Below are 27639 nucleotides of genomic sequence, written 5' to 3' on the forward strand. Positions count from 1 at the left end.
ATGTCAAAATTAATCTTGAAGGTTCCAAGAAAATCTCAAAGACAGGGCTGAGCACATATAGTGTTCTTGTAGATTACTTTAAAAGCAAATATTGGAGTTTTGACTATAATCTTAACAAGTAACCTTGAAAGTTAGTAAATTAAATATCTTTTAAGTACTTACATGTGCAAAGCATAGTAAGTATAAAGATGTTATTTGTATGATGGGATGAAGAAATAAACTTAATTCTGCCTCTTTAATGTTTTAAATTTTAAGATGATCAGTATAGTTGAGTTGTTTCTTATAAAGTGAATTCTTCAATTTCTGCATTCTCTTACTGCTGGAAAACTGCTCCCATGGGAAAGTTGTTAGGCTACAATATTCCTTGAGAAACAAAATAGTTGAGAAAAAAGAAGCCACTTCTTAAAATAAGGATAAGAAAAAATAGTAGCTGATTAAAATAGCACAAATCCATGGGAATGTGCATGGTAAACATGCAAGGGAAACCCCCCCACCCCCCCGCCCGCAGAACTTTTTAGCTTTGAACTTAGCTGTGGACAGATATCTGTCTCTGAACATACTTCGCTTCCTCTCAGCTTGCTTCCTAGACCTTTTATTCTATCAGACTCTGATTTTTAAAAAATACACCAATGTTGTTGCCTTGTTGTTCTGGGTTCTCTGATTACCTCTGATCCACTTCAATTCTGTTAATACTTTTTCTTTCAATCTTCTTCTCCACAAATTCTGATTGATCTCACAGATATCCACTTCCAGTTTAGCTGTGAAATAAGATCTTTTTCTTATAAACTGGTTGTGTAGGCAACCAGGTGGTATAGACTGATAAGTCCAGGTCCACTTGCCTTAGTAGAAACGGCTAGATTGATGGGAGCAATTGTGATTCAGCTGTCCATATACCCCAGATGTCCATATACTCCAAGATGTGGACGTTTTCACTGCTTATGGTATGATTCTGCCCTTCATAGAATCCCCTGGTCTGTTTTAGAACACTCAGCTTGTCCCAGAAGATATTGCTGCAGCTTGACACCTCTGTATCGCTAGACCAGCGGTTGGTAAACTTCTTCTGTGCCCGGGTCCAGATAGTAGTTTCAGCTTCAATAGCTGTGTGGTTAGGCCATTCAGGATGGGTGTTCTCTGCTTTCTGTAGACCCTCCTTCTTGACCAGTCCCTGATTCACTCACATTAGATCCAATCCTCTTAATTATAGGGCTTAATTAGTCCTTGTTAACTGAGAATCGCACCTGACATCAGTTCCCCACATAAACAGTGGCCTCCTTCTCCCCCTAGTAGCGAAGACTGCTGCCATGTCCTGCCCACTGTATGCTGTAAAGGGTGGGGTGTTTCTCCAGGAACTTTTGTGTAAGATCTTTCTGACCAATAAACCATTGATGTCTTTGTCCCTGTCTACTGACTTTTTATTCAGTCTGGAGGATGGGTAACTACAAGGCTTGCTGGCCTGTGGCGTGCAGCCCAATAACAGCCATAGATTCTCTGTTATAACTACTCTTCTTTAGTTTGAAAGCAGCCATAGACAATATATAAACAAGTGGATGTGACTGTGTTCCAATAAAACATTATTTGCAGAAAAGGGTAAGTGGCAAGATTTGGCTCTTGGTACTTAATTTGCAGACCCCTGCTCTAGACTGACCATTTCCTCATGGAGATACTCTGCACTCACACTGGTTAAGGAAGGAAAAGAAATGTGCAATGTCTCACACACAGTTGAGAGCCTTTGTGAGATAAATTATGATAGAGTGGTTGGTGGCTAAGCCCTGTGAGAGACACAAAAGCCTCACTGGAGGAAGAGTACTAACTAGGCAATTCAGAAAATTTCTCTTAGTGTTGAGCTCCTGTTAGCCCAGTGGTTTTTAACCCTGACTGCACATTAAATTCACCTGGGGGAGCTTATAAACCTCCCAGCGCTCAGGCCACACAGGAAACTAATTAAATCAGAATCTTTGGGAGTAGGACTAGGTAGTAATTTTTAAAGCTCCCACGTGATTACAGTGTGAAAATTGCCGGCCTAGCAATTATATCAGCCAGTGGTGAGCATGGTTCTGCTTCCTGGTGCAAAGCTTGCCCCAGAATGGTGCCCCTTCTTTGTCTTTCTAATAGGGTAGGATAGTGTCCGTCTTGAATAAATTTGTAAGGAATTCCTGGGGGAAACCTCCTTTATCAGCTCTGTTTGTGATATGCTTAGTTCTCCTAGATCCCAGTGGGGTTATTAGTAGCAGCTCTAGGAAAATCACTGCAGCTGAGAGGTGGGATCCATGTTCTGCAGCTATCCTTTATCCAGCAAGGCACTATGTTATGGATCTATGCATGGATTAGATTATAGTGTTTTGGTATTAGATTATGGTGATATAGATCTATGTATGGATTAGATTATGGTGGATGCTAGGATTCTGAGTACCCAAGGCATGTTTTGTTTGCCAGCGTTAGGTGGAGGTACTGCAAATGAGGGAAGAGATTCATAATACACAAGTCTGAAATTACAGTGTGGTATTACATCACACGAAGTTTACCTTTGCAATTACCTGTAACCAGTTTTTCTCAACCTTAGCTGCAAAAGGGCATCGCTTGAGGAACTTATAAACATCCTGATAGCCCCAGCCTACAGCTAAGCCAATCAAATCAGAATATCTGGAGTAGGATCCCATTAACAGTATTTTTGAAAGCCTCTCAGGCTTTGTGGTTAGTCTCATGCCAAGTGATAATGTTCTACCCAGAAATTTTTGCTGCTGGCAGAGTGTTGTCCATGGACTGCCAGTAACAGGCTCATTTAGAAACTCTTAAAAAATGCAGAACCCTGTCCTAGATCCACTGAATCAAATATGTACACACTATTATATTTAAAATGGATAACCAATAAAGACCTATTGTATAGCACTTGGAATTCTGCTCAATGTTATGTGCCAGCCTGGATGGGAAGTGGGTTTGGGGGAGAATGGATACATGTATGGCTGAGTCTTTTTGCTGTTCACCTGAAACTACCACAACATTGTTAATCAGCTATGCCCCATACAAGATGTTTTTGGTGTTAAAAAATATAAAAAGAAAAACTATAGACCATGAAAAGAAAAGGTATATTAAATCACCAACTAGAAATATATTCTTTGTTCCACTAAAATATATATATATATATATGGTATAATAAGGTCCCATGTTATTTGTATCACTTTAAAGTTTGAGAAGCTAGTGTAGGAGGTTGTAAATTTCAAATTTAAATAGCAATCTGTGTAGCCAGAGTTGAAAACCACTGCCCTGTATCTTTAGTTACCTGCTGGTGTGTACGTGGTGAAGTCACCAGGAGAGTCCTAACTGATACTCATTCATTGCTCTGCAGTTGAGTCTTTGAAGGGGATTTCTTAGTGATTGTCTTGTGTGACCAGTGCATTTCTTCTTAAGAAGATTTACCTTTCCCACATTTTGACTTAGACTTAGCCACCCTCACTCCCTTCTCTCTCCAAGCCTGTGGTTAGTCTCATGCCAAGTGATAATGTCCTACCCAGAAATTGGCTTTTGGACACTAGGAAGCACGGCCTGAGAAATGACATTTTCAAGAGCTGGTGCTTCTTCTTTAGGATGTTTGGAACCATCCTAAAGTTTGTCTCGGCATATATATATATACACACACACATATATATACACACACACACGTATATATAATCTCTGGGAAAGTTGCTTAACTTTGTTATAGCTGAGTTCGTATATGCAGGTGACCTTTGGACAATGCAGGGGTTAGGAGTACATACCTTCTGTGCAATTGAAAATCTGCATATAACTTACAGCTGGCTCTCTGCATCCGAGATTCCTAGGTATTCATGGTTCCGCAGCTGTGGATTCAGGCAGCCTCAGATGTAGTATTTACTACTGAAATAAATCCACATTTGAGTGGACACTTGTAGTTCAAACCCGTGTTGTTTAAGGGTCAACTGTACATATATATATATGTATATATTCACAGTACTGAATGCTCTGTAAATTAAGGCTTAACAAATGTGGTTGTGATTTTCATGAGTTTTTTTCTTTTAGGAAACAATTTGCATTCTCAACCCTGACTTGCAAGATACTGCAGTTCTTCAGTTTAGACACATTTTTCTGCGTTCTCCCTCTCATATTTTTAACATTTCTGAAATTAGAATGCATCATAGAATGGATATGAACATTTTAATGTAGTTTTCCTTTTTGATACTTGTAGGGATCACAGATTTATCCACAGTACACTTAAGCTCTTCTGTCTTTCATAAGTGATTTGATATTCCTCATAAGCTCCCATTCCCTGGAGACTGGGATAAATCTCTCAGTCTAAATTGGACTGGGCCAATAAGATTGGCAAACTGGTATGATTCAGCAATATAAATCCTCCTTTCTGGTAACTACTCAGGTTCTTTGGATCAGAAATGTGTGGTTGGAGTGAAGAGTGTTGTTTATGTGAGCTCATGGAGATGGGAGATGGGGCCTTTGGATCCCCGTGGTAACCTTTGGACACTTAGTGTCTATTACTGCTGGATGGTTGGTCTGGAATGCTCTCCTGAATGGTGACCTTTGAGGGGTGACCACTACCATGCATGAGTCCTCTGGGCACCACTGTGCATTTTCTGATACGGTCTATAGCTGATAAAGTTTGTAGAGTGCTCTTTTCAGCCTGCTTAAGGTCCATGGTTCTCCACAGATGCCTTAACCTCACCTTGGCCCTGACGGTACTTCATGCCAAGTCCCACCTACATCCTCCATCAAGTGTCTGGCATTATCTCTCTACCTCTCAGTCTTTGCTGTAGGATTACCTTGGTTCTCACCATCGTGGGCTCAGGGAAAGCCCACCAATCTTCAATTCAGTCATACTTTGATTGTCTTTCAGGGTATCTAGGATGGTCTGGGTCTTATCCATACTTCATGGGAATCAAGAGTGGCTTAGGAAAGCTAAACTGGCCTTCCTTTTATCTATTTACACAGTGATGCCAAGATTACACTATGGCTACCCCAGGGTTTGTTCACGGCAGCTTTTGAGGCAGTTTTCTTCCAGAGTCCCAAAGCTGCTGCTGCTGCTAAGTCGCTTCAGTCGTGTCTGACTCTGTGCGACCCCATAGACGGCAGCCCACCAGTCTCCCCCATCCCTGGGATTCTCCAGGCAAGAACACTGGAGTGGGTTGCCATTTCCTTCTCCAATGCATGAAAGTGAAAAGTGAAAGTGAAGTCGCTCATTTGTGTCCGACTCCTAGCGACCCCATGGACTGCAGCCCACCAGGCCCCTCCATCCATGGGATTTTCCAGGCTGGAGTGGGTTGCCACTGAATGGAGCCAAATCCCTCTGCTTTCAGTGTTTGCCACAATCATGCTAAAAGAGCGCTCCCCCCGCCTCCTACCCCGACCCCAACCCAGTATGGGTGAGTTCAGAGAGGGGGAATAAGGAAGGGTATTTTGCTTGTGTTTCTTACCTCTGAGCTCCTTCTTTCCATAGTCTCTTGGGGCTAGTTAAGGAGAGTGTCCGTACTTCTTTTTCCTGTCTCACCAGATCGTTTTCATATGACTCTATGTTTTTCTAGTCTATCAAATCCAGCTTCTGCTAATGGGAGTTAATAAATTTAGAAAATAGTTTTCTGTTTCTCTAATGGCTTTCACAATTGTTCTTGCTTAGGACTGCAAGAAAGTGAGCTTTGAAACTCAAAGACAGTATTTTTTTTCCTCTGCTCTCTCCTTTCCTTGTATAATATGACTCATGGCTCAGCCTTGGATTTGACAGGTTCATTACTGACAAAATATTATCTACACTTGCATTCTGAAAAGAAGTGGTTAAATTGATGGTATATATTATAATTGATGGTGTTTTAAAATTAAAGGACTATGGAAATATCCCAATGCTTTGAAGAAGGAACTTTAAGATGTATAAATCAAGCGTTGGCCAAAAGGGTTCAAGATTGGTGACTAAATATTTAACTTAAAAAAATAAGGCAAAAATGGCTTTCTCAATTTAGAGACAATCATGAGAAATAAGATGGACACGACCTAATCAATTTTAAACTGAACATCATCATTTACATCGCTGATGGGTTATATTCAAACCATATTATTTTGTTATAAAATCTTGACTGTGGAGTCCTACAAATCTAATCACTATCTCATTAGGTCATTCTGGCTTTTTGTTTGTTATTTCTTATTCATGTTTGAAGCAGGTGATTTTTGTATATTTTTCCCTGGACATCTTTAATAAAAAAGAGTTTTATGTTAGAATAGAACAGGAGTAAATTTGATGGCCTAGAGTAAATGGATAATTTGGTGACAGATAGTAGCACCTAAATTCATATAAAACCATGATTTTGTGTTAGCAAAGCATACTGGCATAGTTTATTCAATATTATGGTTAAAAGGTTATAAATGATTATTTTAAAAAGCTGGAACAGAGAATTAGGGGTCATAACCATATCCCACATCAATCACTGCTGGAAGTGGAATGATGGACTGGATTGACCAAGGGGCCCTGTGGATATGCTTGAACTACAGCTTATGAGATCAACCCATTTTCGATTTTAGGGCCAGTTTTGGGCTAATTGGACTTTTTGCTTCTTATTTTGTTTCTTTCAAGCAGTCAATGGTTACTGATGGAAACAATTATCCTTTTGCTTTTTCTTGCTCAGCATTTCTTTAAATCAGTTTGGCTAAAACTATTGGTTATTGATTCACCAGAATGATTAATGCTTGATTTAGGTGTACATAGGAGCATGAATTTAATTTCTCCTCGGTTTTCTTAATTCAGCATCTTGATAATTTTTCTCCTCATTTTTGAAAACATTTGAAGAGAAGGAGACTATAATTAACATTAACTTTACATTTTTTACTGAAGGCTGCATTTGTCTCTGAATCATTGCTCTGTATAAAAAAAGTTCTTTTCCAAACAGTTACATTTAAAATCACAAAAGCCATATATCCTAGGATTAATAGAGTTCATGGTTGGGTATCCTGTGGGATAACTACGTCTCAATGTTGGGAGTGCCCAAAGCTAAGTCCTATAACTTCTCTAGCTGTCCTTTGTTTTCAGAGATCTCATTGTTTCATGACTTTGGAAAACAAACAGTGTTCTCAAATATCTTTGAAATTTTTATTAAGACTAGCAAAACCATTGATACATGAGTAGTTAAAATGAAAATGTAAGTCATAATAAACAAACCTCTGGTCCATAACTTCTCTCAACTCTGGAATTGTATACTAGTCTCCAGCTTAGCAACTCTAATAGGCAAACCTAAAATGTCTGAGCTCAACTCTTGATTCCTCTTCCCTACTCATTTCTTTTAAAGTTGTATTATCTCTATACCTGGTTGCTCAGGTTATGCGCCATAGAGTTATTCTTGACCTCCTGTTTCTTTCATAATCCATATACAATCTATAAGCAAACCCTGTTGACTCACTTCAGATTTACCAGAATTCTGCCACTTCTCAACAACTCCACCACTGCTCCCTGGAACAAGCCAAGGTGGTCTCCACTGGGGCTACTGCAACAACCTCCTATGTACTTTTCACTCCTCTCCCAGATCCCTGCCCAATCTTGTCTATTCTCTCAAAGTAGCCTGCCAGCCTGACCTCATCTTTTATATTCTCCTCTCATTCTGTGGGAGGTACACTAGCCTTCCTGCTGCTCCTGGAACATACCAACAAAAATTGATTTGGCAGACCTTGCACTTTCTGTTTGAAATATTTTCCCCCAGATATTCAAAAGTCTTCTCTACTTCCTTGGTGTCCTTATTCTCTAATCATATCGGCCTTCTCTGATACCAAATCTATATTTCCCATCTCTCATCTGTTTCCATACCCTTGTTTACTTTCTTCACAGCACACGTCAATAACCACTACTATGCTATACAATTATTTTTGTGTTTGTTTATTCTCTCTCCCCTCAGTAGAATGAAGCTTACTGTCATGCAGGTGCACCATAAATATTTGTTGAATAAATTAATGGTAGAGTCCAAACTTGCTTTGTTTTTTGTTTGTTTGATTTTGAGTTTTAAGGAGGTAAGTAAAAATGGAAAGAAACTAATATTTGATATTACTCTCAGTGTGTGATCTTTTCCTAGATGTGTTTAAGTTATATATATATATATATATTTTTTTTTTTTTTCTGGGAATAAATGTGCTTTCTGGATTAGGACATTTAGCTACAGCTGTTTATATGTTTGTCATGTAAATATCTGCTCTGTTATGCCATCTGTTTGGTCTAGAGAGCTAGTGGAATTGGAGTGGGATCTACATGTGCTTTGTTATCATTCCTTAATAGCTCCAAGATTACTTACAAGCTCTAGTTAGTTGTGATTGTTAATCTAACAAACAAACAAAATCCTAAAGTATATTTTAAAAGATGATGTTTGTTTTATATTTTCTGTATCATTTGTAAGTGAGGGCTGTTGAAGACTACACTGTGTTCCTCCTAAATTCATATGTTAAGCCCAAGCCCTCAGAACTTTGGAATGTGACTGTATTTTGAAGTAGGGTCTTTAGAGAGGCGTTGAGTTTAAAATTGGATCTTGATGGTGGGTCCTAATCCAATATGACCTAATCCAATTTTAGAAGATTAGAAAACACAGAGAGAGACACTGGGGATGTGTGGACAGAGAAAAGAACATGTCACAGTGAGAAGTAACCACCTGTAAGCCAATGAGGGAGGTTTAAGAAATCAGCCCTATTGACACTTTGACCTTGAACTGTTAGACTCCATAACTGTGAGAAATTTCTCTTTTTTAAGCTACTCACTCTGTTGTACTTTATTGTGGCAGCCCTAATAATATGATTTTTTATCCTTTATTTGAAATGAAATTCAGTAATAAAAATTGTGTGCCTGCTGTTTTTTGTTTTTATGAGTTTTTTTTTGTTCATTTTACCACTCATATTTCTTTTTTTTTAATTTATTTTTTTGTTGAAGGATAATTGCTTTATAAAACTTTATTGTTTTCCATCAAACCACAACATGAATCAGTCATGCTGCTGCTTGCTGCTGCTAAGTCGCTTCAGTTGTGTCCGACTCTGTGCGACCCCATAGACGGCAACCCACCAGGTTCCCCCGTCCCTGGGATTCTCCAGGCAAGAACACTGAAGTGGGTTGCCATGTCTTTCTCCAATGCATGAAAGTGAAAAGTGAAAGTGAAGTTACTCAGTCGAATCCGACTCTTAGTGACCTCATGGACTGCAGCCTTCCAAGCTCCTCTCTCCATGGGATTTTCCAGGCAAGAGTACTGGAGTGGGTTGCCATTGCCTTCTCCGGAATCAGCCATAGGTATACATATATCCCCTCCCTTTTGAACCTCCCTCCCCCTCTAGTTTGATACAGTGCCCTGTTTGAGTTTCCTGAGCCATACAGCAAATTCCTGTTGGCTATCTATTTTACATATGGTAATGTAAGTTTCCATGTTACTCTTTCCATAGATCTCACCCTCTCCTCCCCTCTCCCCACGTCCATCAGTCTATTCTCTATTTCTCTTTCTCCATTGCTGCCCTGTAAATAAATTCTTCAGAATCATTTTTCTAGATTCTGTATATGTGCATTAGAATACGATACTTATCTTTCTCTTTCTGACTCACTTTACTCTGTATAATAGGTTCTAGGTTCATCTACCTCATCAGAACTGACTCAAATGCATTCCTTTTTATGGCTGAGTAATATTCCATTGTGTATATGTACCACAACTTCTTTATCCATACATCTGTCAATGGACATCTAGGTTGCTTCCATGTTCTAACTATTGTAAATAGTGCTGCAATGAACAATGGGATACATGTGTCTTTTTCAACCCTGGTTTCCTCAGGGTATATGCCTAGAAGTGGGACTGCTATGGTGGTTTTATGGTGGTTTCATATGGTGGTTTTATTCCTAGTTTTTAAAGGAATCTCCATACCGTCTTCCATACTGGTTGTATCAATTTATGTTCTCACCAACAGTGCAATAGTGTTCCGTTTTCTCCACACCCTCTCCAGCATTTATTGTTTGTCAAGTTTTTGATGATGGCCATTCTGACCGGTGTGAGGTGATATCTCATTGTGGTTTTGATTTGCATTTCTATAATAATGAGTAATGTTGAGCATCTTTTCATGTGTTTGTTAGCCATCTGTATTTCTCCTTTGGAGAAATGTCTGTTTAGGTCTTTTCCCCGCTTTTTGATTGGGTTGTTTGTTTTCCTGGTATTGAGTTGTATGAGCTGCTTGTATATTTTGGAAATTAATCCTTTGTCAGTTGTTTCATTTGATATTATTTTCTCCCATTCCAAGGGTTGTCTTTTCACCTTGCTTATAGTTTCTTTTGCTGTGCAAAAGCTTTTAAGTTTAATCAGGTCCCACTTGTTTACTTGTGTTTTTATTTCCATTACTCTAGGAGGTGGGTCATAGAGGATCTTGCTTTGGTTTACGTCATCGAGTGTTCTGCCTGTGTTTTCCTCTGAGGGTTTTATAGTTTCTGGTCTCACATTTAGATCTTTAATCCATTTTGACTTTATCTTTGTGTATGGTGTTAGGAAGTGTTCTAATTTCATTCTTTTACATGCAGCTGTCCAGTTTTCCCAGCACCATTTATTGAAGAGGCTATCTTTGCCCCATTGTATATTCTTGCCTCCTTTGTCAAAAATAAGGTACCCATAGGTGCATGGGTTTATTTCTGGGCTTTCTATCTTGTTCCATTGATCTATATTTCTCTTTTTGTGCCAGTACCATACTGTCTTGATGTATATCTTGATCTAGCACACTATAGCTTTGTAGTGTAATCTGAAGTCAGGAAGGTTGATTCCTCCAGCTCCGTCCTTCTTTCTCAAGTCTGCTTTGGCTATTCGGGGTCTTTTGTGTTGCCATATGGATTGTGAAATTTTTTGTTCTAGTTCTTGAAAAATGCCATTGGTAATTTGATAGGGATCACATTGAATCTGTAGATTGCCTTTGGTAGTATAGTCATTTTCACAATATTGATTCTTCCTGCCCAGGAACATGGAATATCTCTCCATCTGTTTATGTCATCTTTGAATTCTTTCATCAATGTATTATAATTTTCTGTGTACAGTTCTTTTGTCTCCTTCAGTTCAGTTCAGTTCAGTCGCTCAGTCATGTCTGACTCTTTGCGACTCCATGAATCGCAGCATGCCAGGCCTCCCTGTCCATCACCATCTCCTGGAGTTCACTCAAACTCACGTCCATCAAGTTGGTGATGCCATCCAGCCATCTCATCCTCTGTCATCCCCTTCTCCTCCTGCCCCCAATCCCTCCCAGCATCAGAGTCTTTTCCAGTGAGTCAACTCTTCGCATGAGGTGGCCAAAGTACTGGAGTTTCAGCTTTAGCATCATTCCTTCCAAAGAACACCCAGGGCTGATCTCCTTTAGAATGGACTGGTTGGATCTCCTTGCAGTCCAGGGGACTCTCGAGAGTCTTCTCCAATGTAAATTTATTCCTAGATATTTAATTCTTTTTGTTGCAATGGTAAATGGGATTGGTTCCTTCATTTCTCTTTCTGATTTTTCATTGTTATTATATAGAAATGCAAGTGATTTCTGTGTTCTGATTTTGTATCCTGCAACTTTGCTAAATTCACTGATTAGCTCTAGTAATTTTCTGATACTATCTTTAGGGTTTTCTATGTACAGTATCTGCAAACAGTGAGAGCTTTACTGCTTCTTTTCCAATCTGGATTCCTTTTATTTCTTTTTCTTCTCTGATTACTGTATCTAGGACTTCCAGAACTATGTTGAATAATAGTGGTAAAAGTGGACACCCTTGTCTTGTTCCTGATCTTAGGGGTAATGCTTTCCGTTTCTCACGGTTGAAAATTATGTCTGTTGTAGGCTTATCATATATGGCCTTTACTATGTTGAGATAGGTTCCTTCTATGCCCATTTTTTGAAGAGTTTTAATCATAAATTGGTGCTGAATTTTGCCAAAGGCTTTTCCTGCATCTATTGAGATGATCATATGGTTTTTATCTTTCAGTTTGTTAATATGGTGTATCAGATTGATTGATTTGCATATATTGAAGAATCCTTGCGCTCCTGGAATAAACCCAACTTGATCATGGTGTATGAGCTTTTTGATGTGTTGCTGAATTCTGTTTGCTAAAATTTTGTTGAGGATTTTTGCATCTATGTTCATCAGTGATTTTGGCCTGTAGTTTTCTTTTTTGTGTTGTCTTTGTCTGGTTTTGGTATCAGAGTGATGGTGGCCTCATAGAATGAATTTGGAAGTGTTCCTTTCTCTGCAATTTTTTGAAAGAGTTTCAGAAGGATAGGCTTTAGCTCTTCTCTAAATGTTTGATAGAATTCTCCTGTGAAGTCATCTGGTCCTGGGCTTTTGTTTTTTGGGAGATTTTCGATCACAGCTTCAATTTTAGCGCTTGTAATTTCTGTTTCTTCCTGGTTCAGTCTTGGAAGATTGATCTAAGAATCTGTCCATTTCTTCCAGGTTATCCATTTTATTGCCATATAATTGTTCATAATAGTCTTTTATAATCCTTTGTATTTCTGCATTGTCTGTTGTAACCTCTTCTTTTTCATTTCTAATTTTGTTGATTTGATTCTTCTCTCTTTTTTTCTTGATGAGTCTGGCTAAAGGTTTGTCAATTTTGTTTATCTTCTCAAAGAACCAGCTTTTAGTTTGATTAATCTTTACTATTGTTTCTTTCATTTCTTTTTCATTTATTTCTGCTCAGATCTTTATGATTTCTTTCCTTGTCCTAATTTTTTCTTTTTTTGTTCTTTTTCCATTTGTTTTAGATGTAAAGTTAGGCTGTCTGTTCGATGTTTTTCTTGTTTCTTGAGATAGGAATGTATTGCTATAAACTTACCTCTGAGAACTGCTTTTGCTGCATCCCATAGGTTGTGAGTTGTCATGTTTTCCTTGCCACTTGTTTCTAGAAATTTTTTTATTTCCTTTTTGATTTCTTCAGTAACCTGTTGGTTATTTAGAAATGTGTTGTTTAATCTCCATGTGTTTGTGTTTCTTACAGTTTTTTTCTTGTAATTGATATCTCATCTCATAGTGTTGTGGTCAGAGAAGATGCTTGATATGATTTCAGTTTTCTTAAATTTACTGAGGTTTGATTTGTGACCCAAGATGTGGTCTGTCCTGAAGAATGTTCCATGTGCACTTGACAAGAAGGTGTATTATTCTGCATTTGGATGGAATGTCCTAAAGATATCAGTGAGATCTCATATAATGTATCATTTAAGACTTGTGTTTCCTTATTCATTTTCTGTTTTGATGATCTGTCATTGGTATGGGTTGGGTGTTAAATTCTCCTGCTATTATTGTATTATTGTCAATTTCTCCTTTTATGTCTGTCAGTGTTTGTCTTATATATTGAGGTGCTCCTATGTTGGGCGCATAGATATTTACAATTGTTATGTCTTCCTCTTGGATTGATCCCTTGATCATTATGTAGTGTCCTTCCTTATCTCTTGTAATCTTTAAGGTCTATTTTATCTGATATGAGGATTGCTACTCCAGCTTTCTTTTGCTTCCCATTTGCATGGAATATATTTTTCCATCCTCCCTCTTTCAGTCTATATGTGTCTTGAGGTCTGAAGTGGGTTTCATGTAGACAGCATAATATGGGCCTTCTTTTTGTACCCATTCAGCCAGTCTGTATTTTTTGGTTGAAGCATTTAATCCATTTACACTTAAAGTAATTATTGATATGTATGTTCCTATTGCCATTTTTTAATTGTTTGGGGTTGATTTTGGAAATCTTTTTTGTTCTCTTGTATTTCTTGACTATATAAGTCCATTTAACATTTGGCTTCCCTCGTGGCTCAGCTGGTAAAGAATCTGCCTGCAGTGTGGGAGACATGTGTTTGATCCTTGGGTTGGGAAGATCCCCTGGAGAAGGGAAAGGCAATCCACTCCAGTATTCTGGCCTAGAGAATTCCATGGACTACACAGTCCATGGGGTCACAAAGAGTCGAACATGACTGAGTGACTTTCACTTTCACTTCCCTTCACTTTAAACATTTGTTGTAAAGCTGGTTTGGTGGTACTGAATTCTTTTAACTTTTGCTTGTCTGAAAAGCTTTTGATTTCTCCATCAATTTTGAATGAGATCCTTGCCAGGTACGATAATCTTGGTTGTAGATTATTCCCTTTCAGTACTTTAAATATATCCTGCCATTCCCTTCTGGTCTGCAGAGTTTCTGCTGAAAGATCAGCTGTTAAGCTTATGGGGTTTCCCTTGTATGTTACTTGTTGCTTCTTCCTTGCTGCTTTTAATATTATTTCTTTGTGTTTAGTGTTTGTTAGTTTGATTAGTATGTGTCTTGGTGTGTTTCTCCTTGGGTTTATCCTATATGGGTCTCTTTGTGCCTCTTGGACTTGGTTGACTATTTTCTCTTCCATGTTGGGGAAATTTTCAACTTATCTCTTCAAAAATTTTCTCATACCCTTTCTTTTTCTCTTCATCTTCTGGGACCCCTATTATTTGTAAGTTGGTGTGTTTGATATTGTCCCAGAGGTCTCTGAGACGATCCTCAGTTCTTTTCATTCGTTTTACTTTATTGTGCTCTTCAGAAGTTATTTCCACCATTTTATCATCCAGCTTATTAATTTGTTCTTCTGCTTCAGATATTCTGCTATTGATTCCTTCTAGAGTATTTTTAATTTCAGTAACTGTGTTGTTTGTCTCTGCATGTATCTTCTTTAATTCTTCTAGGTCTTTGTTAATTGATTCTTGCATTTTTCTCTATTTTGCTTTCAAGGTTTTTATCATCTTTACTATCATTATTCTGAATTCTTTTTCAGGTATTTTGCCTATTTCCTCTTCATTTATTTGGACTTCTGTGTTTCTAGTTTGTTCTTTCATTTGTGTAGTATTTCTCTGCCTATTCATTATATATTTTTTAACTTATTGTGTTTGAGGTCTCCTTTTCCCAGTCTTCAGGGTTGAATTCTTTTTTCTGTTTGGTTTCTGACCTCTAAGTTTGGTTCAGTGGTTTGTGTAAGCTTCTTAAATAGGGTGATATTTGTGCTTAATTTTTGTTTGTTTTTCTTCTGATGGGCAAGGGTGAGTGAAGTGGTAATACTGTCTGCTGATGATTTGGTTTGTATTTTTGTTTTGTTTGTTTGTTTAGATGAGGCATCCTGCACAGGGTGCTACTGGTGGTTGAGTGATGCTGGGTCTTGTATTACAGTGGTTTCCTTTGTGTGAATTCTCAGTATTTGATACCTCCTAGGGTTAGTTCTCTGGAAGTCTAGGGTCTTGGATTCAGTGCTCCCACTCCAAAGGCTCAGGGCTTGATCTTGAGTTTTGCGTGGGTCTATATGTTCTTTTCTGCTGGTCAGGTACTCCTGTGCACTCTCAACTGGTATTCTGAATGCACTTCTGTGTCTGAAGGTGTATTCCTAATGTATCTGTGGAGAGAGATGTATTCCACATCCATCTACTCCTCCGTCATCTTGTTCTCTCTGTGCCTGGTCTTTTTATGTAGAGTTCAAAAACAAGCTATGTAGCCTTTTCTCTCTCTCTCTCTTTTTTTAACCAGAAAAGACTGAATATAAGTATATACTTGTTTCTAGATCACATTGAACTAATCAGATCACAAATAAACTATACAAATGGAGATTCGCTTATTCAGTTTGCAAAATCTTGCTTTTTCATGATACTAGACATGGGAAATGACAGAGTATCCTGCATTAGTGATTGCCTTTGACTTAAAAACTATCATGTGCTATCACAAAACTTAAAATTTACTTTTGCTTTAGCTATCAGCTTTCTTGGTAACCTAGTACATATCACTCAGCATTGTGGCTCTTGATTTAAGGTTTTGAACATCTAGAATTTCACTCATTTTTTAAAATTAAGTCAGCCACCTTTTATTTATTACTTACAGTACCCTGACTCTGGATTTTCAGGATGAGTCAAGCATGGCCCTTTCCCTTGAGTTCCTGGTAAAGCTGGGGAGGCAGTATGTTAACAGTTAACTACAAAACACTATAATGAGTGGTATGAGAAGTACATACAGGTGGCTGTGTGAAGGGAGAGTTGTTCTAGGTTAAGGATGCCATTCCCATTCTGGGTGTAACAAGTAGTTTGTTGTCAAACTCCATGAATGGAAGATGAGAGTGAAAATTTAGTCAAAAGTAAGGTATAAATTCGGAGAAGGTGATGGAACCCCACTCAAGTATTCTTGCCTGGAAAATCCCATGGGCGGAGGAGCCTGGAAGGCTGCAGTCCATGGGGTCATGAAGAGTCAGACACGACTGAGCGACTTCACTTTCACTTTTCACTTTCATGCATTGGAGAAGGAAATGGCAACCCACTCCAGTGTTCTTGCCTGGAGAATCCCAGGGATGGGGGAGCCTGGTGGGCTGCCGTCTCTGGGGTCGCACAGAGTTGGACGTGACTGAAGCGACTTAGAAGCTTAGCATAAAGACCTTGGAGAGGAGGATGAGAGACAGTAGGGTAGCCCAGATGACCTGAGGTAAGAAATAGAGATGGAGGAAAAACAGGTTGTGGGAAAAAGGCTTCCACTTTGGCTATGTTGTGTGAAATATCTATTGCCTATTGAATTGAATATTAACTCTTTCCTTGACTTTCAACACTTTCTGTACTCAAGCTACAACCAACTTCCTGACCTAATTTCTGGCCCAAATTCCTGTTTTTACCCTTCGGCCTGCCAAACTTGACTATCTGCTACTCTCAAACAGAAATAATTTCCATCTCTGTTGCTTTGCACATGATCCCTTTACCTGGCTTGACTTCCCTTCTGTCTCTCATGCCAGAAGATGGTCTGTCTTTAAAGGCTCTTTTTGGAAACACTTCTTAATCCTTATGAATATTTGTAGTCTCTTCAGAACTTTCCTTTTACTTATAAGTTTAAGCAGCCATTCTGCCTTTTATATCACAGCTAGTTATGTGTCTTTCTTACTTATATTTCTTTTTTAAATGGCTAGGATATTGTTTTAGACATAATATGTGCTTAATAAATGTTTATTGGCCAAAACGAAGATAGTATTTGGTTTGGGGAGAGCACTGAATGTTGATCAAAGGATATGTATTTTCTAGGTTCTCAACACTTCAATCTTTCCCAGTACTTTTGTTAACATAGTGAAGGTTGCTTTTGTAGGAAATAAAGAACAGTTGAAATTATTAATGACTTGTAGAAAGGACCCTTCACCTTAAGACTGGATGATACCTTTTACTTTAAAAAATCACTTGCTTTATAATTCTACAATTTTCCCCTACCCTTCTAATTTCTTTCATAATCCTGTTTGATGGTTTTAGCTAATTAACATGGCTTAAAAGTCTAATTTTTTACTTCACCCATAAGGCTACCAGAGAAGCCTTATTCACCCATTAAAATTAACTTAAGGAAACAAAGTAGCAAAGAAGGCTCCTGTGAGCTATTAGAGAAGGGTTAAAATTCAAAATATTTTATCTAATAAGTAAGAAAAGAGATAGCTGTTGACATGGGTTTTTATACTACAGTGATAGAAAAATTTAAAAAAGTTAGATTAGGAAAGAATATGGTTATAGAATATGAATGTGTTACCCAAGTTGGCACTAGAGAAGACTTTCTACAGTACTACCATTTGAGATACGAAGGCATTGCACTAATGTGACAAATGAAAATAGATCACAAACTCATGCCGTATTCTGTATTGCTCCTATTGCACACTAGTGTGGGTCTCTACAGTGGCAGTTGAATCCCTTAGCTGTTGTTCACTCACTAAGTTGTGTCCAACTTTATGCAACCCCATGGACTGCAACACGCCAGGCTCCTCTGTCCTTCACTATTTCCCAGAGTTTTTTCAAACTCATATCCATTGAATTGATGATTCTACCTAGCCATCTCATCTTCTGCTGCCCCCTTCTCCTTTTGCCTTTAATCTTTCCCAGCATCAGGGTCTTTTTCCAATGAATCGGCTCTCTGCATCAGGTGGCCAAAGTGTTGGAGTTTCAGCTTCAACATCAGTCCTTCCAATGAATATTCAGGATTGATTTCCTTTAGGATTGACTGGTTTGCAGTCCAAGGGACTCTCAAGAATATTCTCTAGTGCCGCAGTTCAAAAGCAAAAATTCTTTGGTTCTCAGCCTTCTTTATGTCCAACTCTCACTTACGTACACGACTACTGGAAAAACCATAGCTTTGACTAGATGGACCTTTATTGGCAAAGTGATGTCTCTGTTTTGTAATATACTGTCTAAGTTTGTCGTAGCTTTCCTTCCAGGGAGCAAATGTATTTTATTTTCATGGCTGCAGTCACTGTCCACAGTGATTTTGGAGTCCAAGAAAATAAAATCTGTCATTGCTTCCACTTTGCCCCTTCTATTTGCCATGAAGTGATGGCACTGGAAGCCATGATCTTAGTTTTTTTCAATGTTGAGTTTTAAGCCAGCTTTTTCATGCTCCTCTTTCACCTTCATCAGGAAGCTCTTCAGTTCTTCACTTTCTGCCATTAGAGTGGTATCATCTGATCTGAGGTTGTTGATATTTCTCCCAGCAATCTTGATTCCAGCTTGTGATTCATCCAGCTAGTATTTTGCATGATGTACTCTGCATATAAGTTAAATAAGCAGCATGACAATATACAGCCTTGTTGTACTCCTTTCCAAATTTTGAACCAGTCCCTTGTTCCATGTCCAGTTCTAACTGTTGCTTCTTGATCTGCATACAGGTTTCTTAGGAGGAAGGTAAGGTGGTCTGGTATTCCCATCTCTTTCAGAATTTTCCACAGTTTGTTGTGATCCATACAGTCAAAGGCTTTGGTGTAGTCAATAAAGCAGAAGTAGATGTTTTTCTGGAACTCTCTTGCTTTTTTTATGATACAACAGATGTTGGGAATCTGATCTTTGGTTCCTCTGCCTCTTCAAAATGTCATTTGTACATTTGGAAGTTCTTGGTTCATGTACTGCTGAAGGCTAGCTTGTAGGATTTTGACCATAACTTTATTAGCATGTGAAACTAGAACAGTTGTACAGTAGTTTAAATATTCTTTAGCATTTCCCTTCTTTGGGATTGGAATGGAAACTGACCTTTTCCAGTCCTGTGGCTACTGCTGAATTTTCCAAATTTGCTGACATATTGAGTGCAGCACTTTAACAGCATCATCTTTTAGGATTTGAAATAGCTCAGCTGGAATTCTATCATCTCCATTAGCTTTGTTCATTGTAATGCTTCCTAAGGTCCACTTGAAGTCACACTCCAGGATATCTGGTTCTAGGTGAGTGATCACAGCATTGTGGTTATCCAGGTCATTAAAATCTCTTTGTACAGTTCTTCTGTGTATTCTTGCCATATCTTATTAATGTCTTTTGCTTTGTTTGGTTAGGTCCTTGCTGTTTCTGTTCTTTACTGTGTCCATCTTTGTATTAAATGTTCCCTTGGCTTCTCTGATTTTCTTGGAGAGATCTCTAGTCTTTTCCATTCTATTGTTTTCCTTTATTTCTTTTCATTGTTCATTTAAGAAGACCTTCTTATCTCTCCTAGCTATTCTCTGGAACTCAGTATTCAGTTGGGTGTGCATGCATGCCCAATCACTTCAGTCATGTACGACTCTTTGCAGCACTGTGAGCTGGAGCATGCCAGACTCCTCTGTCTGTGGGATTCTCCAGGCAAGAATACTGGAGAGGGTTGCCATGTCCTCTTCCAGGGGGTCTTCCTGACCCAGGGATCACACCCATGTCTCCTGTGTCTCCTGCATTGCAGGCCAATTCTTTATCGCTGAACTACCAGGGAAGCCCTCAGTTGGGTATATCTTTCCCTTCTCCCTTGCCTTTCACTTCTCTTCTTTCCTCAACTATCTGTAAGGCCACCTCAGATAACAACTTTGCTTTCTTGCATTTTTTTTTTTTTTTTTACTTTGGGATAGTTTTGAACACTACCTCCTATACAATGTTATGAACCTCTGTCTGTAGTTCTTCAGGCACTCTTGTCTTCCAGAGCTAATCCCTTGAATCTATTCATCACCTCCACTGTATAATCATAAGGACTTGATTTAGGTCATACCTGAATGGTTTAGTGGTTTTCCCTACTTTCTTCAATTTAAGCCTGAATCTTCTATTAAGAAGCTGATGATCTGAGCCAGGTCTTGTTTTTACTGACTGTATGGAGCTTCTCCGGAGAAGGCAATGGCACCCCACTCCAGCACTCTTGCCTGGAAAGTCCCATGGATGGAGGAGCCTGGTGGGCTACAGTTCATGTGGTCGCGAAGAGTCAGACACGACTGAGCAACTTCAATTTCACTTTCCACTTTCATGCATTGGAGAGGGAAATGGCAACCCACTTCAGTGTTCTTGCCTGGAGAATCCCAGGGACAGGGGAGCCTGGTGGGCTGCCGTCTATGGTGTCACACAGAGTCGGACACAACTGAAGTGACTTAGCAGCAGCAGCAACAGCATAGAGCTTCTCCATCTTTGGTGGTAAAAAATATAATCAATCTGATTTTAGTGTTGACAATTTTCTGACATCCATGTGCAGAGTCATCTGTTGTGTTGTTGGAAAAGGGTGTTTGCTATGGCCAATGTGTTCTCTTTACAAAACTCTGGTAGACTTTACCCTGCTTCATTCTGTACGCCAAGGCCAAACTTGCCTATTACTCCAGGCATCTCTTGACTTCCTACTTTTGCATTCCAATCCCCTATGGTGAAAAGGACATCCTTTTTGGTATTAGTTCTTGTAGGTCTTTATAGAACTGGTTAAATTCTTTGGGATCAGTGGCTGGGGCATAGACTTGGATTACTGTGATATTGAATGGTTTACCTTGGAAATGAACAGAGATCATCTGTCATTTTTGAGATTGTGCTCAAGCACTACATTTCATACTCTTTTGTAAACTATGAGGACTACTCCATTTCTTCTGAGGGATTCTTGCCCACAGTAGTAGATATAATGGTTATCTGAATTAAATTCACCCATTCCTGTCCTGATTCCTAAGATGTTGATGTTCACTCTTGCCATCGCCTACTTGACTACATCTAATATACCTTGATTTATGGACCTAACATTCCAGATTCCTATACAATATTGGTTTTTTTTTTTGCAGCTCTGGACTTTATTTTCACCATCAGACATATCCACAACTGAGTGTTGTTTCTGCTTTGTCCCAGCAGCTCCATTCTTTCTGGAGCTATTAGTAATTATCCTCTGCTCTTTCCCTGTAGCATATTGGACACCTTCCCATCTGGGAGGGGGGTTCATCTCCTAATGTCATATATTTTTTACCTTTTGATAGTGTTAATGGGGTTCTGTGGCAAGAGTAACTGGGCTGGTTTGCCATTTCCCTCTGCAGTTGACCACATTTTGTCAGAACTCTTCATTATGACCTGTGCATCTTGGGTAGCCCTGCAAACATGGCTAATAGCTTCACTGAGTTATGCAAGCCCCTTCACAAGGCTGTGTTCCACGAAAGGGTAGTTTCCTAGCATATCAATTTCAGTATCTTCGGGGTACCTAAAAAGCATACATGAATTAGGAAAGATTAGAAAACCCTTTTATTTTTTTTGTACTCTAAATTTTAATGTATAAGTGTTACACACCATTAAAATACACTTGGTATTATGGAATTATGCATGAGAAGAATGCATAAAGTAAGAAATTTCTTCTTTTTATATTACTGCTGCTGCTGCTGCTCCTAAGTCGCTTCAGTTGTGTCCGAGTCTGTGCGACCCCATAGACGGCAGTCCACCAGGCTCCCCCATCCCTGGGATTCTCCAAGCAAGAACACTGGAGTGGGCTGCCATTTCCTTCTCCAGTGCATGAAAGTGAAAAGTGAAAGAGAAGATGCTCAGTCGTGTTTGACTCTTATCTCTAATTTAGGACCACATCAGTGGGGAGCTGATTCTGTATCTATGATGAAGGTGTGTCTGTAGCCTAGAAGAGATTTATAGACTGAAGAAAAGTGAACAAAACCCAAGTTCTTTAAGAGCTGTACACTTGAGGTCAAAGACTTTCCATTTGAGAAGGACTCTGTAAGTCTGATAAAGAAGGAAAGGGGTCAGTTCTGCACAGTGGTAAAAAGAAAGATTAGCAAGATCTGAACTTGGGTCTTACATTAGAATAATCTTTGCTATAAATTCCAATAAAGTTTTTGTGTTCCTGGTATATAACTGATTTTGTGCTGGAAAAGAAACAAGAATTATTTTACAAAATAGCTTCAGGCTAATTTTTACTGTTTGCTGGTAGGAGATGGGAGATGGTTTCAGAAAACATATGCACCCTCCAGCCCTTGGTGAGAATCATCTACTTTCAGGGGTCATGGTCATCTATGTGAAAGTGAAAGTTGCTCAGTCGTGTCCAACTTTTGCGACCCCATGGATTATACAGTCCATGGAATTCTCCAGGCCAGAATACTGGAGTGGGTAACCTTTCCCTTCTCCAGGGATCTTCGCAACCCAGGGATTGAACCCAGGTCTCCTGCATTGCAGGTGAATTGTTTACCAGCTGAGCCACAAGGGAAGCCCCCCGGGTCACTTATGATAGTTGGTTAGATCCCCATAGGTGATTTGGGATAAAAAAAAATTAGCTTTCTATATTTTTATATTCCAAGGCCTACTACATCATATGTACTTTTTGAGATAAAATGAATCGTTGAAAGCATCATGACTTTAGTTTAGTCAGTATTAAATAACTATATTGAGGTATTTAAAAAGAAGATTTAGGTTAAACTTGAACAACTTGCAAGGTGCAATTGCTTTTTTTTTTTTTTTTGATGGAAGCACAATGTTCTTTTCACATTTCCTACTTCTCTGGCATTTATTATAAGGAACAAAGCATTTCTGGAATGCTCATTTTAATTTGAAAGCTCAGGCTATTCTATGGAAAACATTTGGCGCTTGGTGGATCTGAACAATAATAGAGGAATGTTCAGTGGGAAGCGTCATGAACTGTGGCACTTAAAATAAATTCTGAAGGAACATTTTAGACAATGATACTTATTGTTCATTTAAAACAAAAGTTTTAAGCAAGGTGCTGTAATTTGTCTTAATCTGGACAAGTATCTTTTAACTCTTGATATATAAATTACACTGATAATAACAAGATACTTGTCTTTTGGAATATGTGAAAACCCATGTAATAAACCAGACTTATTATCATCTTTACATAATGCACGATAAAGACATGTGGCCCTATTTGACTGCTTGTAGAGCACACAGAATGTGCTTTGTTAATTGATTCCTTCACATTTAGCTTGGAGGACCCTATGAGCAAGATATAGATAGGCCCAGAGAGAACATCTTTGACAAGGATCTCATGGGGATGGACTAGAAAACACACGTTAAATACCATCCAACACTTGTGCCATATTTTGTGTCTTAAAAAACACTTTATATTATTTAAACTTAATATAATCTTAAAGGATAATATGATTATTATGATTTTCCAAGAAAGGAAATAAATGCTTGCTATAAGGAAATCCACTCTGGGTTGTGAATATGGGAATACAGCAAACTAGGATAAAGAGGAAGGTTTGTTGGACAGAGGAGGGGAATAAAAGGGCAGATGAAAATTATTTTCATCCATATATTTCCCCTGTAGCTTGTGAGTTCTTTCTCAGTTCAGTTCAATTCAGTCACTCAGTCATGTCCAGCTCTTTGCCACCCCATGGACTGACTGTTGGAGAAGGCAATGGCACCCCACTCCAGTACTCTTGCCTGGAAAATCCCATGGACAGAGGAGCCTGGTGGGCTGCAGTCCATGGGGTCGCTAGGAGTCGGACACGACTGAGCGACTTCACTTTCACTTTTCACTTTCATGCATTGGAGAAGGAAATGGTAACCCACTCCAGTGTTCTTGCCTGGAGAATCCCAAGGACGGGGGAGCTTGGTGGGCTGTCATCTCTAGGGTCTCACAGAGTCGGACACGACTGAAGCGACTTAGCAGCAGGACTGACTGTAGCACACCCAGCTTCCCTGTCCATCACCAACTCCCTTCTCAGTTCTTGGCTAAGAACTGGATCCAGTTAGTCAAATAAACAAATATTTAATGCTCCATTAATAATAAACAAGCAAAGTCTCCAGGGGCTGCAGAACAGGAAAGATTATGTATAGTCTGTTGTCAAAGTGTGGCACATGATTGTTAAAAGGCTTGGCTCTTTGATGACATACAAGAGCCTAGCTTTCAACAAGAGTTTCAGGCCTTTTTAAAATAGTGGATACAAGTGTCTTTTTCTTCTCTACAATGGGGATCTTCAAGTTTGCTTATGAAAATGTTAACCATATTTAGTTATTGGGATTCAAGGTTTAATTAAATGGATATTTTTCACAGTATTAAATTAAATGGATATATTTACAGTAATTTTGTATAAGGTTTTATTTCCAAATACAGATACTTAATTTCTGTTTCTAAACAATGCTCTTATCATGAGTTTATTCTTTTTTTTTAAATTATTTGCTTATTTTTATTTTGGTTCTACTGGGTCTTTGTTGCTACATGTGGGCTTTTGCTGGTTGCAAAGAGCAGGGGCTAGTCTCTAGTTGTGGTGTGCAGGCTTCTCGTTTCAGTGGCTTTCTTGTGGAACATGGGCTCTAGGCACATGGGCTTCAGTAGTTGTAGCACTTGGGCTCAGTAGTTGTGGCTCACGGGGCCCTAGAATGTGCAGGCTTTGGTAGTTGTGCCAAGTAGGCTCAGTAGTGGTGTATGGGCTCAGGTGCCCTGCAGCATGTAGAATCTTCCTGGACCAGGGGTCGAACCTATGTCCCCTGCATTGGCAGGCAGATTTCTATCCACTGTATCACTAGGGAAGTTTGAATTTATTTTTATTTTAGCAAATCTACAAAAGTAATACATGCTCATTATTAACATATTCAGGCAATTTAAAATATAGATATTAAAAAGTTTCTCTGTTTGAAAGAGAAAGATAAATATCATATACTAATGCATATATAGGGAATATAGAAAGATGGTACTGATGAATTTATTTGCAGGGCAGCAATGGGAAAACAGACATAGAGAACAGACTTATGGATATCAGGGAGAGGGGAGGAGAGGATGAAATGTATAGAGAGAGTAACATAGAAACTTAAATTACCATGTGTAAAATAGATCGCCAATGGGAATTTGCTGTATGACTGGGAACTCAAACAGGGACTCTGTATCAATCTAGAGGGGTGGGGTGGGGAGGGAGATGAGTAGGAGGTTCAAGAGGGAGGGGACATATGTATACCTGTGGCTGATTCATGTTGATATTTGACAGAAAACAACAAAATTCTGTAAAGCAATTATCCTTCAATTAAAAAATTAATTAACAAAAAAGTTCATTGGTTTAATTACTCCATTCATTAAGCCATTTATATAAGAAACACTTATTTAACTACTTTATGTTGAAATTGATGTTTGCTCCTTGGAAGAAAGGCTATGACAAACCCAGAGAGTGTATTACAAAGCAGAGACATCACTTTGCTGACAAAGGTCCATGTAGTCAAAGCTTTGGTTTTTCCAGTAGTCATGTACGGGTGTGAGAGTTGGACCATAAAGAAGGCTGAGCACTAAAGAATTGGTGCTTTCAAATTGTGGTTCTGGGGAAGACTGTTGAGAGTCTTTTGGACATCTAGGAGATCAAACCAGTCATTCCTAAAGGAAATAAACCCTGAATATTCATTGGAAAGACTGATGCTGAAACTGAAGCTTCAATACTTTGGCCACCCGATGCGAAGAGCCGATTCACTGGAAAAGACCTTGATGCTGGGAAAGACTGAAGGCAAGAGAAGAAGGGAATGACAGAAGTTGAGATGGTTGGATGACGTCACTGACTCAATGGATGTGAGTTTGAGCAAACTCTGGGAGATAGTGAAAGACAGGGAAGCCTGGTGTGCTGCAGTCCATGGGGTCACAGAGTCTGACATGACTTAGTGACTGAACAACAACCACCACCACCCCAACTTCCATGCATTGTTCTGAGTGCAGGAGAAAGAAACCACATTTCCTGTTTTCATGGAGTTTACATTTTGTGTTGGAAGGGTGCAATAAACATATATGAACAAAAAATATCAGGCTCTGAAATGTCCTGAAGAAGCATAAAGGGTAGTGAGGGAACAGAGTGGAAGAGGATGAGGACTGGGGTGGTCAGAAAAGGCTTCTTGATAGGACACGTTGAGGGGGATCTGAGTGTTGGGGAGGCCAACTGAGTTAGGGGATAGTGTAGGAGAGAGGTAAGAGTTTACAAAGGGCCAGAATGTAGGTCATAGTGAGAACTTGGGTTTTGCCCTCCTTAGATAGCCACTGTTTTACATATTTCAGAGTGATTCTGCACCACACCCCGACACACATTAGTAATCTCTTTTCTTAATCTAAATAGATTACTACCTACTGACTTAACTGTAATTATTTTTGCCTCCCTCTTAATGTAGATTGCTGGTTACAAAGTGATATAAATAATCATTTGAGATATATATATATATATATATATCAAATAATATATATGTGGATATTATATATACTATGTTTTGCATTGTTCCAATAGTAAAACTTGATGAGATTCCCTCCTTCCTTCCTTCCTTTCTTCCTATCTTTAGTTGGGAAGTCTGTGGTAGCTGATAATATTGCTATTGGTGACTTGACTTGACTTTTGAGAATGTACTTGTAGTATTGAGAATGAATCATATTATTACGAAATACTTCTTTTTGTTCTGGTCTATGATATCCCAAGACTGTTCCTCTTGCAATTTGTCTGATGAGTGACTTGTGTTTTTCCAATTTTAGGTTACTACACTTGTAAATTGTCCCCAGAATCCTTCCAACAGGAAAAAAGGACGTTCAAAAAGAGCCAGAGTCCTTCTAGCTTCTGTGGAGGAAGCAACTTGGAATTTATTAGACAAGGGAGAGAAGATTGCTCAGGAAGCCACAGTTTTAAAGGAAGAACTTACTGGGGCACTTGAGGAAGTTCGCAAAGAAAGTGAGTATTCTAGTCCTGGTTGGAAGCAATTGCATATCCTTATGGGATTAGATTTGAGTGTTGTGTTTTAGTTGATTTGAGTTTAATTAGTCTTTTGTTGAGCTCTGAGGAGCTAACTGTGGGCGACAGAGTGGCTCATTAGGCAGCTCCAAGGCTCAGAGCCCCACTCCTGATTCTTCCTTCATTTGTTCTCCTCACACCATAGTTTAGCCATAATAAACAGAGAAATGTACACTTTTTGTCATGAAATCAGAAACGACTAATGAAGCTGAAGATGTCTTTTCCCATACATAAAAAAATTGTCAGTTTCCTTGTAAACAATTGGAGATGGAAGTTTCAGACCTGGCCATCTTAGAGGTACATTTTTCATTTTTCTGGAGGTTTATATTTCCTAAACATAAAAAATTGTTTTGCATAAACTATGTATAACTCACGTTGCTGCTGTGTTACTAGTACATGATAAGGGGAAATGTAATGGGAGTGATAAATCAGGAGCTTGATATGAACATAGGCATACTACTATATATATGACAGATAACCAACAAGGACCTACTGTATAGCACAGGGAACTCTACTCAATATTCTATGATAACCTATATGAGGAAAGAATCTAGAAAAGAAGGAATATATGTATATGTATAACCAAATCACTTTGCTGTACAACTGAAATAAACACAACATTGTAAATCAAATATCCTCCAGTTAAAAAACCACACACACAAAATTACATACTAAAAGCATGTATTTCACCTTTTGATATTTTGAATAGTTTTTTTTAAACATTTTTATGTATTTTTAATTGAAGG

General features: G+C 38.7%; 1 protein-coding gene across 2 annotated transcripts in view; it reads left to right on the forward strand.

The window, feature by feature from the left end:
- CTNNA3 (catenin alpha 3) overlaps positions 1-27639 on the forward strand; it is a 1912303-nt gene that overhangs the window by 64436 nt on the left and 1820228 nt on the right. For both annotated transcript variants that reach the window (XM_086381634.1, XM_086381633.1), the window contains exon 3: positions 26641-26833. In XM_086381634.1, coding sequence (XP_086237760.1) covers positions 26641-26833 — 193 coding nt within the window. The remainder of the gene's footprint in view (positions 1-26640; positions 26834-27639) is intronic.

Source organism: Bos grunniens, chromosome 28, assembly GCF_055505025.1.
Source record: "Bos grunniens cultivar Pamir isolate PY7600 chromosome 28, Bosgru_T2T1.0, whole genome shotgun sequence".
In the NCBI taxonomy this organism is placed as follows: domain Eukaryota; kingdom Metazoa; phylum Chordata; class Mammalia; order Artiodactyla; family Bovidae; genus Bos; species Bos grunniens.